At 47.4% G+C, this 18145-nt stretch overlaps 1 protein-coding gene across 3 annotated transcripts in view; it reads left to right on the top strand.

Moving 5' to 3' along the window:
* Ninl (ninein like) overlaps positions 1–18145 on the top strand; it is an 87575-nt gene that overhangs the window by 40612 nt on the left and 28818 nt on the right. For all 3 annotated transcript variants that reach the window (XM_060383115.1, XM_060383114.1, XM_060383113.1), the window contains exons 2-8: positions 3533–3726; positions 4153–4249; positions 9286–9458; positions 10649–10715; positions 12312–12502; positions 13178–13330; positions 16926–17090. In XM_060383115.1, coding sequence (XP_060239098.1) covers positions 3544–3726; positions 4153–4249; positions 9286–9458; positions 10649–10715; positions 12312–12502; positions 13178–13330; positions 16926–17090 — 1029 coding nt within the window. In that variant the 5' untranslated portion in view covers positions 3533–3543. The remainder of the gene's footprint in view (positions 1–3532; positions 3727–4152; positions 4250–9285; positions 9459–10648; positions 10716–12311; positions 12503–13177; positions 13331–16925; positions 17091–18145) is intronic.

The raw sequence follows: 18145 nt of genomic DNA, 5'->3' as shown, positions 1-18145 counted from the left end.
GGGGGTGGGGGTGGTCAGTATTTGTTTTTGTCAACCTGACGCAAGCTAGAACTATCCGGGAAGAGGAACCTCAATTGAGAAAATGCCTCCGTCAGATTGTCCTGTAGGCAGATCTGTGAGGCATTTTCTTGATTAATGACTGCAGAGGGAAGGCCCAGCCCCCTGGGGCAGTGACCCCCCCCGGACAGTGTCAGAAAGCAAGTTGAGCAAGCAGTAAGCAGCACTCCTTGATGGCCCCTGCTTCAGTTCCTGCCTCTCAGTTTCTGCCCTGAGTTCCTGCTCTGGCTTCCTTTAAAAATGAACTCTGATGTAGAAGTGTAAGACAAATAAACACTTTTCCTCTCCAAGTTTCTTTTGGTCCTGATGTTTATCACAGCAATGGAAACCCTAACTAAGACCTATGGTCACCTCATTCTTCTTTATCATCTTTATCCTTGATAGAGACTTCGATCCTTCCTACCTCTTGGCCATTTTGTGGTTAATGTTATGGTAGAAATCCAAATATATCTTTTAAGACACCACTTATAATTCTTCGCGGTATATACCCAGAAGAAGCATTGGTGGTTATAGGGTAACTCTGTTTTTAATTTCTGTATGGCATCTGTCTGTGGTAGTTTCCATAGCAGTCACACCATTTTTCATTACCACCATCCACCACTCTTCACCAGAGCATCAGCAGCTATTTCTGTGGTGTACGTTTCTCACAGAAAATAGAAGTTCAAGTTAATCATCCACTGCAGTGTTTCTGACAGCTGGTGCCTGGGAAGGAAATCATTTGCATCTTTACACAGCCAACTGCTTAGAAAGTACCTCGAGAAAGAGCTGGATTTAAAGTTTTGATCCTCCTGCTTCAGCCTCTCCAGTGTCTTGGAATACTGCATATTTTTATCGGAGTTCCTGTTTTTATATGCCCTTTTATTTAGTAAAATTTAGGGCAGAAGTTACTAATTTAGTTTTTTTCTCAACATGATATTTTTTTATCGATTTATTTGGGAATTTTACATCACCCATCCCACTCCCACTCATTTCCCAGTCCTTTCATGTCCATCCCCCCCCCCCCACCATGGTAACCTCCCTGCAAAAGAAAATTGAGTCTACCACAAAAGGCATCTGAAAGATTCTACCTAGCAGTGTTTCAAAGCAGACACTAAGACTCATAGCCAAACCCTCGGCAGAGTGCAGGGAATCATATGAAAGAAGGGGAGTTAGTATGATATGGAAAGGATAGGAGCTCTACAAGGACCAAATATATCCGGGCACAGGGTCTTTTCTGAGACTGACACTCAACCAAGGACCATGTATGGATATAACCTAGAACCTCTGCTCAGATGTGGCCTGTGGTAGCTCAGTAACCAAGTAGTTTTCCAAAGTAAGGGGAACAAGGACTATTTCTAACAGGATCTCAAGGGCAGGCTCTTTGACACCCCCCCCCCCCCCAGGGGAGGAACAGTCCTGTTAGGCCACAGAGGAGGATTTTGCAGCCAGCCCTGAAGATACCTGATAAAACAGGGTCAAATGAAAGGGGAGGAGGTCCTCCCCTATCAGTGGACTTGGAAAGGGGCAGGGAGGAGACCAGGGAGGGAGTGAGGGGTTGGGAAGGGAATGAGGGAGCGGGATACAGCTGGGACACAGAGTTAACAAAATGTAACTAAAAAGAAAAATAAAATTAAAAGAAAAGAAAATTAAAAATTAAAATTGATAAAAAGAAAATGAACAACAACAAAACTCACCTCGCCAACAACCTCTAGGCTGCAGCCTGCTCCTGTATCATCTTTAGCCTTCACTCAATCCATCATACCTGCCATGCCCCCAGTTCTGCCATGCTCTGTACCACTCTGCTCCCTCATCTTTCCGCCTCTCCATCACAATTCGGCATTGGAAGCTGCAGTGTGTCATACAGTATACCCTTTTGCCTTAACAGCTTTTTTTCCAAATGCTCATTGCAATGAGTCATTGTTGTGGTTCAGGGCCTTTGGCTTCTGCTGCACCATCAATGCTGGATCCTCTCAGAAACTCCTCACAGATAATCCTGCTGTTGCCCAGAGTCATGGAGATCCTGCAGCTATGGTTCCACAGGACTGGCTCCTTCATGCACTCCAGAAGCTCATAGATGGGGTAGATGTTGAGATGGACCAACTCAAAGCCCTAGATCTGGGTCTGGGTGGTAGCTGAGCTGGTCATCCTTGGCCTCCCCTAGTTACCACTTCACTCCTTGGCAGGCAAGGGGTGGGGCCAGCTCAGCATGGCCCTTGGGCATCAACATGGCTTCAGGTAGCAGACCAGACCATGGATATCTACGTGGCCTTCAGTGGTAACACTGGGCACAAACATAAATACAGCCTGTTCCTAAACACAGCCTATTCATAGCCCTCAGTGGCTGCATGGACCTTGGGTCTCATCATGGCCTTAGGTGGCTACACATGCCACTCACATCAACATGGCTCCCAGAGGTGCAAAGCCCAAGAACATTACCAAGTCATCAGTCAGTGTACAGACCACTTACATCCACATGGATGTCAGGCTTCATAGTGGTCTGGAGCAGCAACATGGACTGAAGACACCAACATGGCCTCTTGTGCATCATGGATCACAGTGGTCCTTCCAAGAGGTCCAGTCTAGAACTTTTTCTCATCTCAAGCCTTCTTCATTGCCCAGAGCCAGGGGCATTCCATGGCTGGGCAGCATGTCCAGGAGCTGAGTCCACATGTGCAGGGCTGAGTCGCTTGTGCATACACTCTGGGCTGCTGCATACCGCCTGCTGACCCCTATTGGGCAGTGACAGCATGTTGACCTTGCTCTCACCTGTCACTGCCATCAGGTCTCTGGTTCTGCCTATCTCTGTAGGGCACACACAGCTCTGTGTTTCTGCCTTTTACACTTCTCCATCCTTTATTAGTGCATCTACACCCCTCCTCCCTCGTTACATTGTAGGGAACAGCCTCAGTGTCTCTTCAGCCCTACTAATTTAGCTTTTAGGAGGCATTTTTATGTGTAAAGGAGACCTTGTGTAAGGTGAATGTGTATGGAGGTAGGGGGATATATTGAAAAATAGTGTTTGCTTACCAAAATACTACTAAGTTTTTTCTAGGTACCTGAATTGTGAATTGTTTGAGCTCTTTTCCTCTCTTCTGCTTCTTTCCTTTCTTCTTCACACCTCCATATTTCTATTTTTGAAGATAGGAAATTGTTATATGTTGCCCAGGCTGACTTCAGATTTAAGCAGTCCTCTGCTTCTGCCCCATATATAGCTGGCATGTAGATATTTGCCATAGCACCAGATTTCATCTGTTTTCTAGTTATTCCCTAAATTTTTTTAAACACAAGAACAAAATCTTTTTTCTTGTGATGGATGGTTTGGAACCAACCATCCTATAAAGAGGCCGATTCCTCCAGCTGCCCTTGACCCCAGCAGGGCTCCTGAAGCCTCTTTCACACATTAGCTCTATGATGTGCTTTTGTCCAGCATGTAGGCATGAGAGGAATGGGGCCATGAAACCTAACCTGACAGTTTGCTTTCCTCCTTCATGACTAGCCTGCTATGGGATGGACAACGAAGAAGAGAACCACTATGTCTCACAGCTTAGGGATGTCTACAGCAGCTGTGACACCACAGGGACAGGGTTCCTGGACCAGGAAGAGTTGACCCAACTGTGCACTAAGCTTGGTCTGGAGGAGCAGCTGCCAGCACTCCTTCAGATTCTTCTTGGAAATGACCGTTTGGCTAGGGTGAGTGTGGGCTCCTCCCGAGGGAGAGTGTAGAGCTGTGCCGTTGACGTGGGCATTTGGGGCATGGCACACAAAGGAAGACACTTGGGAAAGAAAAGTCACCAGCAGTAAATCAGTGTTGTTCTAGGGATTATAGAAAAAACTTCAGGGATTATAAGTAGTCACATCCACCCATCTGAAGGTGACCAGCTACAATCATTCTCTAATTGTGTTGTTTGGTTTGGTTTTGTAAGATTTGGTGGTGGGATTTACCTTCTACTAGAGAAAAAGTTTTAATCATCTGTTTGGAAAAGTGAAATGAATGTTCTCCCCCAATGATCAGAGGTCTTTTGATAATAAAGACTCCAAGGGGATTTCTTTGTCCATTAAATTAAATATGAATCTGTGGAAAGTAACAGTGTCATTTCCTTACTCTTTTTCCCGCAGGTTAACTTTGAGGAATTTAAAGATGGTTTTGTGGCTGTGCTGTCATCTGGTTCTTGTGTGGGAGCCTCTGATGAAGAAGGTAGTTCTTCAGAGTCAGGTAAGGGGATTTCCTCTAAGGTTTCCTATTTATCTGTGGCCTTTCAGAGTATAGCTCAACTGTTCCAAATCCTAGCCTCTCTTCCTGACACCATCGTTTCCTCTTCTGTGAATGATATCAGATTGTAACCCTGCTTTACCTGTAGGGGACAACTGACAACAGAGAGGTGTGGAACAGATAGAGGTGGAGCCTAAGGGCTCTTCGGTGTACTAAGCAAATAGAGCAGCTCTCCACCCTGGACACTAGCTTAATCTGTCATAGCCAGTGTGTGCTAAGAGAACTAACAGGAATCTCACTGTGGAAATGCTTGTGGAGCAGGAACATGATAATAAGTGCAACTGACACATGGCAGGAAGCCACCAGGCTCGAGGACCTGATCATGAGGTACAAGAATAGTGGGCCTTGTGTGAGAGAGCTGGAGGCAGGTCTATTTAGGGACGTGAGGACTGTGTGAGGTAGACAGTGATGATTTCTGAGGTTCTGTGCCCCTCTGGCATGCTGTTTGATGATATAGCAGGTTGAAGGACCCTAGTCAGAAGCAGAGGTGTGGAGAGGCATAACAGTGAAAGGCATAGGGACTGGCACTCAAACCAGGTGTCTACTGGGTGCAAAGCCTTGAGCTTCCTGTGTATTTTATGCAGATCCTGTTTACCCTCTTAGAAATTCTGTGGTCCTAGTGTACCTACAGTGGACCTGAGGAGAGATTTATCCTTGGTACATAGTTCATTATGGCTAGGACTTGAGTCCCTGTTGTCCACAGTCCCTGAGCCCCGTGCACACACTTTCAAAACACTGTGCTTCTGGCTCTGGGTGACATGGTCAGTTCCCTCCCACCCCCTTCCTGTCTGATTGCAGAGGCTCTGGGCATAGGATATAGGGCGCTGGGGTCTGTGTCAGCCCCACACAACTTGCACAAGTATTTGTCTCATACGCTGTTTTGCAAAGACGTGTAGAGGGCTTAGAGTCTTTCCTGACACACAAGAGTTTGATTGGGATATTAATTGGCAATTGGGATATTGGCCCCTCTGATAGACCAGAGGTTAAAAATATCCTACTTCATGACACTTAACAGCGTAAAAGTCGCCATCTGTGGCACATGTTCAGATTTCTCAAAGAAGAGAGCCCTTTCGTGACTGTTTTCTCCTCACCAATACACACTTTTTTTCCTTCAATTTAGAATTTGAAAAGTTTTCTCAGCTAAGTGTCCCCATGCTTTTCCCAAAACCCTGTCTCTCATGCCATCAGACAGAGACCAACCCCTGCCCATCTCTGTTGTGTGGCTCCAGGGAAGAGATGTGAACAACAGTCTATTTACTCCAGATGGAGCATTATAACAGGCCAAAGAAACAGTTTTACCCAAGCCTCAAGGGAAACCAGTGAGATGAATAGGGTTCCTTCCAGGAGTATGGATGATTCACCAAAGCTTCTTTCCCCTAGCTGTTGTTCAGTGATGTTATAACCTTGGTCCAGGGTCTTGTGAATCTTGTTTCTTTCTGAGCTTCCTCAGTCTGATAATTTTCATAAGCTTCGCTAGTCTTGTGACACTCCCTTCAGACTGGAGGAGGGAATGTTTCAATTTGTAGGACATATCTATACAGCAGTGTGGAAACATCTACCTTCTACCAGAACTGACCTTGTGCTTTGCGCCTGACACAGCAACAGAGCTGTGTCAGCTTTACCTTCCTCCTCCAGGCTTGAGTCTAGTTCAGTCTTTTGTATTATTCTCTAACTTGCCCATTCCTTGTCACTTGTGCTCCTGCCTACTGCTCACCCATCTAACTATACTAATTGCCTCTTCGGTTCCGGTAACGACATCATCATTCTGACTTCCAGTTCCTCTCCTAGTGCCCTGCACCTTGCCATTACAATGTGTTTACTCATGTGGCCAAATTCCTGGATTAGGAAGAGCAGACTTGTACTTCAGTTCCTTCTCCTGTTGTTAAAGGCCATTGGTGAACATGTAACTAAATGCATTTGATTTTTCCAATCCTGTTATACTTTCTTAAGAGTCAGTACACTTAATAATGGCACATAGGTATTCAGGCTCTGGCCAGGTAGTGGGGCTCCTGCAGGGTGTTATGCAATGGGTATAAAGTTGATGGTGTGATAGGCTGGCTCAGGGCATGGTAGAAAATGTGGTGTCTGGGTGACTTACTGAGCTCTGATCTCATGGGAGAAACCTGTGGTTCTTTCTGTAGGGAGCGGACACCACCCTGTCATTGTTGCCATTGCTCTGCTGTTGTTGCTTCTGTGGTGAAGAGCTCTATGGATCCCCTTTTCTGAGTAGTGTTTCTCCACGGTGGAGTGAGTTTCTCCTTGGGCCATGCTGGTTAGATCCTTTTAACTATTTCAAGAAGAACATGTGTTTCTGTGGTTCACTATACTAAGGGAAGTGCTGTCTCTGTGGATGAAGATGTAACGTAACAGCAGTGTGAGGTCAGCGTGGACAACGGAGATATGAAGGGGGGGTCATAGGTCCTGAGGAAGCACCCAAGGAAGAGAAGCATGGGCAAGTTACACCATTTTCAGATGTGCCTGAATAGCTCCAGGATGGGGCTGTAGCTGTGGCTTAGTGATCAGGGTCTCCTGTGGCAGACCTCTTGGTGGGGAGGAAGAGAGTGGGCATCCTCTGTCAGGTTGTCCAGGTATCTTATGCTCCTCACTGCACATGACCAGGGTTTCCTTGTCTAGCCTAACAGGTACTTCCCCAAGAGTGCCCGACTGCATCTTGCCTACAAATGGAAACCAGTCACTGACAAGAGCCTTTGCTTTGTGACTGCCCTTCATTGAGAGCAAGCAAACAGATTTTTTAAGGAAATGTGAGCGACACTCTGTAGGGTGAAGGGTCCCAAAGGAAGGAAACACTGCAGAGATTTTTATAGGATTTATGGCAGAAACCGTACAAAGACTGAAGTAGTTGCAAAGCTGTTCAGGGCTTCCGACATACCTTCTGGGGAGATGAGCGTGCACTGTTCTCCCAGGTAGGAGGGTGGTCACATGCTGAACCCCCTCTGTTCATCTTTGACTTGCTTTGTTAGCTGCTAACCTTGGCTTGTCTGCTGGCTGCTAGCCCAGGTGAAAACTGTAACTACTGGCCTTGCAAGTGTTGCTGCTGTCTGACCTTGGTGAGTACTTTGTTGGCTGCTAACTAAACTATGCTGTGTTTGATATTCTGTGTACATGAATAAAGGAGTCATGGGTTTAAAGACACTGAGGCAGATTGTTGAAGATAGGAATTTATTAAAAATGTTAGTGACACCACAGATAGACAGACAACAGTATGTCAGGGCCTCTGAGGAGAGTTCAAGGCACAGTTTCAGAGATAGGGAGCATCCAGGGTCTCAGAGTGAGTGACCTGCTTGAAGTTTTACCATGTGCCCCTTTCTTCCCTGTTTGTGGGGAATTAACTCTGGCCTAAGGGCATTTTCTCATATGTTCTCTTGATGTTCTCTGTCGACATGGAACCTATTTCTTTCACTCAGCATGCCCGATGACTTCTGTCTCTGCAGGGACACTATACCTCGCCTACCAGTGCCTGTTCTATTGGAGTAGTTATTAGTGATACTCATGAGGATAAGTGTCCCAGCAATCATCTTGTATGTTACCTCGAATGCTACTCTGTCTCCTCACATTCAGCATATTTGGAGTAAAACTTAGCAATGACCTCACCAATCCTTGTCCTTTATCCCCAATTCCTGTCTCTTCAGGTCATCCAGATTTCTCATCTGGTGGCCCCAGGGTCAACAGGTGGTGACTGTCATTTCTGTTTGATAGAACCCAAGACATATCTGCTGTGTATGAAGGGCTCCTCAGCTTCCTGGCCAGGCCTGGCCTCAGTGGGCTCATCCATGTCTCCTTCAGAATCCTGATCCTGAATTCTTCTCCTGAAGCACAGCCTCATCCGTGGCTGCTTCTCTTGTCATCTCCACCCCACCCCTCCATACACACATGTGCTTAGTTAGGGTTGTATAGCTGTGCAGATTGGAGGGAGAAGGAAGGAGACACAAGGAAGTGTAGGGTGTAGAGTATTCCCTTCAGTCTGGAGACCACAGTCCATGCCCCATCTGTCCTGGCCTTCAGACTGCACAGAATTGCAGAGTGTGTCTTTGTCTATGGCTCATGCCTGCCTGTGGAGGACCTCTAGCCCCAAGGGCTTGGTCTTATGTAACCAGAATGCCTAGCAAGCGTGTGGATTTTCTAAAGAGACACATGTGTCCCTCACTCTGGCTATTTGGACCATTTAAACAAGGCATCCAGGGAATTGGGATTTCCCCCCAAAGATCTCATACTGACAGAAGGGAATTGCTGAATCCTGGTGCGATCTAGAGGGGAATCTTGTCTCTAGGAAGGCAGAATGATTTCACACAGTGTTGACAGCTTGTCAGACCACCTTACAGTAGAGACTGGAGTTAGAACAGTGATGGATCACTGATAGGCAGGACTATACCTTGATAGGGAGAACCCAGTTATGCATAGCTCATGCCTTCTAGTTAAACCTTAACCTTGAGGCAGGATCCTGAAGATAGACTTGAGGGAATCACTGGGTTTCTTTATCCCTCTTCTTAATATGGCCACATTGAGTGCATCTGCTTTTCACTGTTAACTTGGCTTTTTTAATTGGCTTATTGTGAAGGTACCTGAGGCTGGCTTATTGGGGCACAGGCTGTGACCCTGAGACCAGTACACCAAGGAAGGAATTGTGAGAAATAGTCCTCAGTTCTCTAGCTATGCTTTCTTGTTGTTGTCTCACTCCATAAACAGAAACAGAGTATGCATGATAAAATGTCAAGTGCACCTGGTGTTTAGTAGGAGCCTCCCTTGCCCAATCTAAAGCTTTGAGGTGCTGCCTCAAGGACATCCACTGTTAGCTGATCAGTGTCTCGTGTCCTCTAGACTAACGGGTGCTCAACAGGGTGGCTGTGAGCCATACTTCGGGTTAATTGCACAGCTTCTAAAGAAGTGTCTTGTTGGCATGCAGGGCCCATAGCCTGCTCGATAACCACTCCCTCACTCCCTGTCTCCTTTTCTCTTTCCAGTTACTTCCTGTGCTGTCCCTCCAAAGTACATGAGTGGCTCTAAGTGGTATGGCCGTCGTAGCCAACCTGAGCTTTGTGACTCGGACACTGCAACCAAATATGGATCAGAACAGCAGGCCAAGGGCACTTTGAAGCCTCCGCTGAGACGTTCTGCATCTCTGGAAAGTGTGGAAGTGAGTCAACTTACCCTTTCCATCCAGATTGCCAGAGATTAGGGAAGTAATTGTCAGTTTGTCACTGTCCATCCACATAGTCCTGGAGGATGCAGGCTGGGAACCATGTTCCCGGGCAGCTTGAGTTGTCAGCACCCTGGGTGTACATGGCAGCTGTGCTTTAAACTCTCTTCTCTGTTAGGGGCCAGTCTTGGTCCCAGGCCACTCTCCTCCAGATTTGGAGCAATGGGGACTTTGTGGGGACTTCTCCTCTCTGGCCTACTGGCCACACCTTCCTTTCACTGTGGAAAGTTCAAGTTAAGACTTCACAACAGAGGAACGTTACATGCCAAGGGATGGAAAAAGAAGCCTCTGGTTAGGAATGGGGCCCCGAGTCCACAGAACTGCTTCAGGATATACCAATGCCCACACATGTGTACTCTGGCAAGTACAGTTGGATGCCTCCTGGGGTATGAGAGCTGACCCTTTCTTTGCCTCTTAATATGGCCACATTGAGTGCATCTGCTTTTTGCTGTTAACTTGGCTTTTTTAATTGGCTTATTGTGAAAGTACTGAGCCTTTTGCTGCTAACAATGGGGCCTCACCTGTTTCATGTAAGGAAATCTGTGCATTGGGAAGCTGAGGCTTTTATTTAAGTCACACATTAGTCAATGGCCCTGTCTCTTCTGCTGAGGTGTCAATGCTTACTGTGGACTATGCTGTCCACAGAGCCCCTGCAGGGACAGAGGCTTGCTCTTCTGTTTGCTGAACTAATGTGGATGGTAAAGGATTGTGCACAGGGGCCATGACATCACAATATTTGCAGAAGGTGTCCCCTGAGTGGAATGTTGGATAACTCCCATCAAATGCTGGTGTGTAAAACTGGCTGCATTCTCCTGTGGGATGTAGGAGCTTTCTGTGTTTTCAGCGTGGGCTGCTGATCGTTTATGCTAAGGAAGCCAAGAATGCAGAACAAGGCATGTACCCAACCTCATGCCTGCACCCTTGCTTTGGAGAGGATGTTAGTCTTCACAACATACAAGTTTCTGCTTAGTGGGACCACAGCCTGTTGAGCTACAGTGGGGAGTGCCAGCCCAGATTGCATCTTCAGTGACGCCTCCCACCCCAACTTCCTCTGTGCTTATCCCTGGTGCTTCATCCACTGTGACACCCATTGATGTACCACATCCTTTTCTTCACTTTCTTCACAGAGCCTCAAGTCAGATGAAGATGTTGAGAGTGCTAAAGAACCTCAGAATGAATTATTTGAAGCACAAGGTAACTCGTGGCTTCACATTTTGTGCTTTGTCTGAGTAGAGCTCTGAGCCAGGTTATTGGACAGGGCAGTGTCTTGGGAACTAAATGTTGTGTATGTGACCTTTATAGGTTCCTTCTCCAGAGGTGGTTAGAATGTTGGCATTATGGCCCCGAGGCAATCACTTGGTCTTCAGTTTCCCACAAGACCACTTCCTGAGACAGAGGCTTCTGGCCAAGGATGCAGGGTGCTGCTGCTCCGATTCATGGCCTGTGGGTTCCAGTGTGAACCCAAATGATGGGTATATTGTGCAGGCATCTCAGGCCAAAGGCTGTGCTTGGCATGCTTGCAGTCTCTGGTGCTATGAAAGGGTAGTCTCAGACTCTACCAGGGTTTGAGTTGTCCCCGAGGAGGGTAGCAAATGGTCCTGTTCCTAAAGAGCTTCACACAGCAACAAAAGACCCATAGTTGGCACAAATCAGTACATCAGAATTAGGAAAGAATAGCTGGATCAGGGGCTCTTGGCCACCAGAAGTGCTGTGGTCTGTGTGTGATACTGACTCCAAATAGCCGCTGGGTGGCCAGGCATGAGCTGGATGTGAAATCCATCAGCACCTTTCTGGGGTGGCAGTTGCTTGACATGTTTCTGGGCTGAGGTTCTGGTATGAATGCATTTGAAGCCTCATTATGGTTGGATTTCCTCATAGTGTAGTGGCTCAGGTCTCCTCACACAAGGTCTGGCTGACTGGGCTGACAGTCTCTTGTGTCATAGAAGCCCATTCTACATTCACACAGCATGACTTCTTTCATGTTCTCTTAGTGAAAGCTGTCTCAAGGCTTCTGAGATGACAGAGAGGCCACAAACCCATGAATACTGATGGAAGACAGAGTATCAGAATTTCAAGTCATGTTTTTAAACTGCCTTGTGAGGAGAGCCAAAAAGATGAGGGCAGCCATTTGATAAGAGGGGAGAGGGGAGAACACAAATGTGGTATGAGTTCCAGTAAGCAAGTGGGGAGCAAACTGTGTTGCCCTTTAACGCCAGACTCATGAGGCTGAGGGCAGGAAGGAAGCTGTTGTAAATCTTTGGAGAGGGCAGTGATTGAAAGGAGCTCATGTGCTAGGCTGCAGCGACCGAAGGATCCTCTGGGGCTGGTTGATCAGACTGAAGACTTCTGGCTGCAGAGTGCCCAGCTCCAAGCTCCCTGGAAGGAACTAGGAGATGCCCAGTGGATGCATTTGTGGAGCTGGTGTGTCCTGTTGGAAAAGTCACTAGTCTACCTGTGACGACAGGGAGCTTCTAGCTCTGAATACCCACAGGCCATGGGCAAAGACTAGACCTCATTGTCCTGCACACAGCAAGTCCCCAGCATTAGGCAGAGTGTCCTGTGACATGTGTCTTGGATCAGGATGCACTGGCCCTTTGGTGTGCTCTCCACTACCCAGCCCATGGTGTCATTTGGGATACTCAGTCCTGGTTCTCCTTGGAGGACAGTGGCTTTTATGTTACTTGTTGAGTTATGAAAGCAACTAATGCCCATAAGGCTAAGCGTTCCATTGTGGTTTCTTTATTATGGGTGTACTTATCAGTGTTTAACTGTGATCCTCTCTTACCTCAGGCCAGCTGCGATCATGGGGCTGTGAGGTCTTCGGGACACCCCGGAAAACCTGTAGCCCCTCCTTGAACCCTCCTGAGAACCAAGTCCAGGGCATCTGGCATGAGCTGGGGGTTGGCAGCAGTGGTCACCTGAATGAACAGGAGCTGGCTGTGGTCTGCCAAAGCATTGGGCTCCATGGGCTTGAGAAACAGGTGAAGGCCTGGGGCCACCACAGTGGCACAGTCACATTTAGTGCTAGGTCTGGAAAACCAGTTCACCTTCAGAGAGCAGTTTTCTTTTGCACTTGGTTATCTCAAATCTTTTGATGGCTCCCAGTACTGTTGCCCAAAGCTTTGAGATACCTTTGAGAGTCCATCTTTACCCACACAGCCCATTGCCTTACAAGCTGCCCTCAAGGGTCCCAGATGCTCCTAAAATCTTCACTTTTGAGCTCTTTGTCTGCTTAGACCGAATACTCTTCTTTTTTTGCCCAGCCCAACACAGCACCTTTGAGTTTCACTATACCCTTGGTATATACCCCATTCTTCTGGAAAGACTTAGACAGGAAGTTGCTTGTGGTGATAGCATAAGTCCCACCTGTTATTGTTCCTACTCTGTGTTCTTGCTGGCCCATGAACTGTAAGGCTTAAGCTGGTTTTCTAGCAAATTCCTATCCCCAGTGGACACTTGAGTATCTATAAAGTCAGGATGTTCAAATGCTGCCCCCTCCTACCCAGCAAGGCCTTGTAGGATCCAAACCAGCTGAGCAGACTTTGTAAAGGAGCTAGACAATTTAATCTTTAGATAAGGCACTTGTTGGGTGCTTGGAGCTAGAGGTACAGAGTGAGGTGATTCTCCAGGCCTGAAGGGTGGTGGCTCTCGTCTAGGAACTTGAAGAACTGTTCACCAAACTGGACCAAGATGGAGATGGCAGAGTGAGTCTTGCAGAGTTTCAGCTTGGCCTGTTCGGTCATGAGTCTCCTTCGCTTCCAGAATCTTCCAGTCTTGTCAAACCATGCAGGCCTTGGCCTCATTTCCAGGTAAAATGGGTGAAGTAAATGTCACACACCAGCAATATTTGGGGTTGCTTCTTGCCAGATGAGGGTGCCGGCTGACTGTACTGCCAGTGTCATGGCACTGAGCCCAGAAGCTGGGTACACATGCCCACATACCTGCACGTGAGCAGCACTCTGTGGACCTCAAGCCCCTCTGGTGGTGCTCACTGCCGACTGCTTTCTTCTCTCAGCTCGGTACTCATCTGTAAAATGGCAGCAATCTGAGCTCCTTCATCAGGAATTTCCAGAGAATAATGCAACGCGGGGAACATGACCGTTCCTCCTCAGGTGTATCCTAGAGTGATGATTTTCAGTGAGACAACTGTCTTTCCCTCCTGTTACACACTAAGGATGGGCTGTAGAGTTGTGTAGCTTGTCTGGGATTGTTTTTCCTTACCAGAAGTCTTAAATTTTATTTTGTAAAATTTTGCTCAGAGGCAACTGACCCAACACCGTTAGCACCAGGACATAGCACAGGCTAGCTCTAGGCACTGCTGTGGGCAGGTGCATGTGAGAATCTAAGTTTTTGGCTAAAGTCTGGGGATAGACAGAGCAGCTCAGGGCAAGTACTGTAGGTCAGGAACACCAGGAGTTGAGTGTGGATCATTGGTGGGATTCTTGCATGTACAAGCGCTGGGCCATTCTTAGCACTACATGTAAACATAAAATCAAGTCTGAAAGCATGAAGATGAGACACCCCCCAAGTCATACTCAGCGCTGGTTCAGCTGAGTACCCCTCCGAGTGAGGCCACATGTTTCCTGTGCTTTGATATCACTGGTAATCGTTATCGAATGAGATCTCACAGTCTCTGAAACTCCTTCTAGAAGGTTCAGCAACTGCCTAGACACCCCAGTCCAGTAGGACTGTGGGTCCCATGTGCTTCTCCGAGGTTGCCTCTTCACCTAGCAGCCTGACCTATGGCAGAGCTCATGGTCTAGAATGTGCTAGAACTTGCAGCTCCTTTCTGTATACCTTACTTCCTTCCCTTTTCTGCACCCAGTGAACTATGCCCAAGCTTCTGGCCCAATGGGCTTCTGAGCCATCTTTCCACCTTGTTCACTTTGCTCACAAACTACCTACATACAGGTATACTGCTGCATGCATACGTACCTACTGATCTGTGCTTACTGCGCACTCATCATCTGAACATGTACAGTTTACTGAGTACATACACACCCACCATACATGCTTTCCTACTGTAGACATGGCACATCCATTTTATGTGTGTATCTGCCATGTGCACACACTGTAAATGTTCACCAGTTCTACAGTGCTCACTGCGCATTCATTGCCAGCTGTGTACACACATTTTCTGTATGTGTACACCTGCTCTGGACATAGGCTGAGGTTCTTTATGTGTGTACCCACTCTACATGTTCGCATCCATTATACATGGGTCCTGAAGACACCCGTGCAGCCGCTGTGGGTACCTGCTGTAGAGCCATCTGCATCCGCCGTACCTGCACGTCCACTGTGTGTGCGCACCGTCTGTAGACACATTCCAGCATGCAGTGCTTCATACCCACTGTAGATATGTGATCAGTCTCTGTCTACGCCCCACTCACTGTTGACCTGAGCACATTCCTTATATGTGTGAACCTACTGTGTACCCCGCATTTTCTGTACATGCAAATCTGCTGAAGACATGCATAGCTTCTGTAAATGCAGAGCCATTATAGACACATGCACAGGTTCCATATGTACACTCACTGTAGGTGTGTGTACATCCACTCTACTTACACACTGTATGCAAACACCTTTTACTGTGGACACTCCTACTATAAGCATTTGTGCAGGCTCTGTACGTACACACCCAGGGTAAACATTTGCTCACCCACTGTGTACACATAAATCTTCTGTAAGTGCACATCAAATGTAGGTGTGTACCTGCTGTAGATACACATAATCACAACAGATGTTTATCTACCAAATGTATAGAATCACTGTGCGATTACATTGGCACACATTCATGCCTACTCATGGTATGAATGCAAATGTGTGCACAGTAACATAAGCCTATACTCATGTGCATAATCTGTAAATGTGCACCCTCTGTGTCCTATCAAACTATGGCACATACTGCTGAGATGGAGAGAGGGCAGAATTTGATTAGTCTATAGAGCACCATATTCCTGCCCTTCTGGGGTCTCTTGTTTCAGAATGTCTGCCTCTTACTTGGGACAGCATTCAGGACTCCAAGGACTTCAGCAAAGTGACTTGCTTGACTATAGGGTTGAGCCTACTATGTCCCATTTGGGCTCTGCTGGCCTTATGTGGCTAGACCAGCTCCAGGAAGGCAAACTGTCTTTCTGCTGGGGCCAGAGGAGGAACTAGCACTTTCTTAGTACATTTGGGTATCAGAGCTTGTGTACAGGTGGCTGTCACTAGACATGGTAGAGATGTTCTCACCCTCTATAAATGGGGCAAGATGTCTGTTTTGTTGTAAACGAAAGGGTTGTAAAACAGCCACACAGGTCAGGAAACACTCTCTTTCTGGGCATGCTGGAGAGGTAGGGCCAGGTGAGAGAGCAGGTGGATGGGGCAAGAGGACTGGACCTACAGAAATGGTGGGTAGCAAGAGAACCACCAGCAGTCCCTGCCCAGGGTGCTGCACGTTGATGAAGTGTTTGCAGGCTGGTCTAACAGCGTTGTCAGAGTGAAGTCCAAGAAAGGAACAAGCCAGGATGGGGAGAGGACAGGCTGGTAAGTGTTGGAAAAAGCATTTCAGCACCAGAGTGTTGAAAGAAGAAAAACCTAGGAACTGGAGGTGGAGAGGAGAGTTCATGCATCCCGTCCGTACCCTGCAAGGGGAGAGGGTCCTGGGTGCAGTGAATGTCTTGTGTGCCTGAGCGCAGGCCTTAGAATACAGGAAGCAGCACCGCCATCACTCCCAAGGTTCCTTAAGCTCAGACTTGTTGGGAAGGACCCCCTGTGGGACAGGAGAGGGTGGGATATCATTCTTGCCCTTGGGTTCAGGTAGTGGAGAAGCCTCACAGGCAGCTTTTCCTCTGGGAGACTTTTACTGTCCCACAAACCTCCCTAGTACTGCTTAGCAACTGGGCTTCAGGGTTGAGTCTGGGAACCGTGGGGTTCTGCTTTGGCTATTCTGCCCCTTCTTTCTGAGCCCATCTGTCATTTCCTCTCTCACCTTGGGTTTTCCTGGTCCACAAACTTTCTTAACATAGGAAGAAATGGCCACATCACTTTGTGGTCCTTCTTTTCATGATAACTCATTGCCTGGAGCTGACTCAGGCCTCACAGGTATGAGGTGACAATAAGTAAAAGCAGGTGCCAGGGATCCTTGCAGGACGAAGATCAGGGACTGTGGCCCAAAGACTAGGTGCAGTTCCACTTCTGTCCTTGCAGAACTGTGTGATCCCAGGTAAATCCAGGGTTATGCTAAGCCTCCAGAGAAGTGGACTACAGATCATTGCGGGTATGCGTTCTCTTGTTTTAGGCTTGGATGAGAAGGCAAAGTGTGGAACACAGGCTGGCAAGGTGACACTTGTGTTAGTGTGCACAGACACCACAGCCTCCAGACACCTGAGTGCTCAGGGCATCTTCCTTCCTGATGTGCAGGAGGAGAACGGTTGCCACACCACCACGACCTCATCCCTCGTGTCCGTGTGCTCAGGCCTGCGCCTGTTCTCCAGTGTCGACGATGGCAGTGGCTTTGCCTTTCCCGAGCAAGTCATCTCCGCATGGGCCCAGGAGGGCATTCAGAATGGCAGGGAGATCTTGCAGGTTTGCAACTTACTGCTTGTGGCTGCCCTGTTGGGTGGTGTCTTCAAACACTGTGGGGCCAAGTAGGGGACATTGGAGTGTCCACAGAAGATAAACGCAGCAGAGCATGTGCTGAGTGCTGACAGTCCTTCATCCCATGCAGGGGGACCCCCAAAGGAAATATTTTCCCATAAATTTTTGCAATTAAAATGCAGGAATATTTAATTTGAAACTTAAAAATACAGAGAAAACAGTCGGGAAATGTCCATTCCAAGGTACGGTTCTGTGTAATACACACCATCCCTGGTTGTCACCCAAAAGAAGGAAGTCATCCAGGCTTCTTTGTGCTAAGAGGACCTTCAGTTACCACTGTCAGCCAGTCATGATGCGCTCTCTGAGCAGAGACGGGTGGGATTTCACACAGGTGGGCTCACTCTTGCTCTGTAGGTTGAGTTGCGTTTGTGGTGTAGATAGAGTTCTACCCTGTGGCAGCCAAGTCAGGCTCACTGAGGCCAGCAGGAATGAGAGACTACTACCTCCAGGAAGCGTTACTAACTAGATTTAGTTTTCTTCCCAAATTTTGCTTTTCTCTTTGAGAGAAAAAAAATCACAGTTTGGGGCCAGAAGATAATTCAGTAATTAAGAGTACCTATTGCTCTTGCAGAGGACCCAGATTCAGTCCCTAGTACCCATATCAAGTGGCTAATAACTGCTTTATATAATTCCAGCTGCAAGAGATCTTATGTCTCTGGTCTCTGTTGTCACCTGCCCCCCCCCCCCATAAATAAAAATTTAAATGTATTTTTAAGATTTATTCATTTATTATGGATACAGTATTCTGTCTGCATGTACACCTGAATGCCAGAAGAGAGCACCAGATCTCATTATAGATGGCTGTGAACCACCAAGTGATCGTCGCTAGGAAATGAGCTCAGGACTGTTGGAAGAACAGCCAGTACTTTCAACCTCTGAACCATCTCTCCAGCCCTAAACATAATAAAAAAAAAAAAATCACAACGAGGGAGCTGGGCAGTGGTGGCACACCATCTTTAATTCCAGCAGTTGGGAAGTAAAGG

Source organism: Meriones unguiculatus, chromosome 4 (genome assembly GCF_030254825.1).
Source record: "Meriones unguiculatus strain TT.TT164.6M chromosome 4, Bangor_MerUng_6.1, whole genome shotgun sequence".
In the NCBI taxonomy this organism is placed as follows: domain Eukaryota; kingdom Metazoa; phylum Chordata; class Mammalia; order Rodentia; family Muridae; genus Meriones; species Meriones unguiculatus.
The sequence above is the reverse complement of the archived record's forward strand: the minus strand, read 5'-3'. Positions and strand labels throughout refer to the sequence as shown.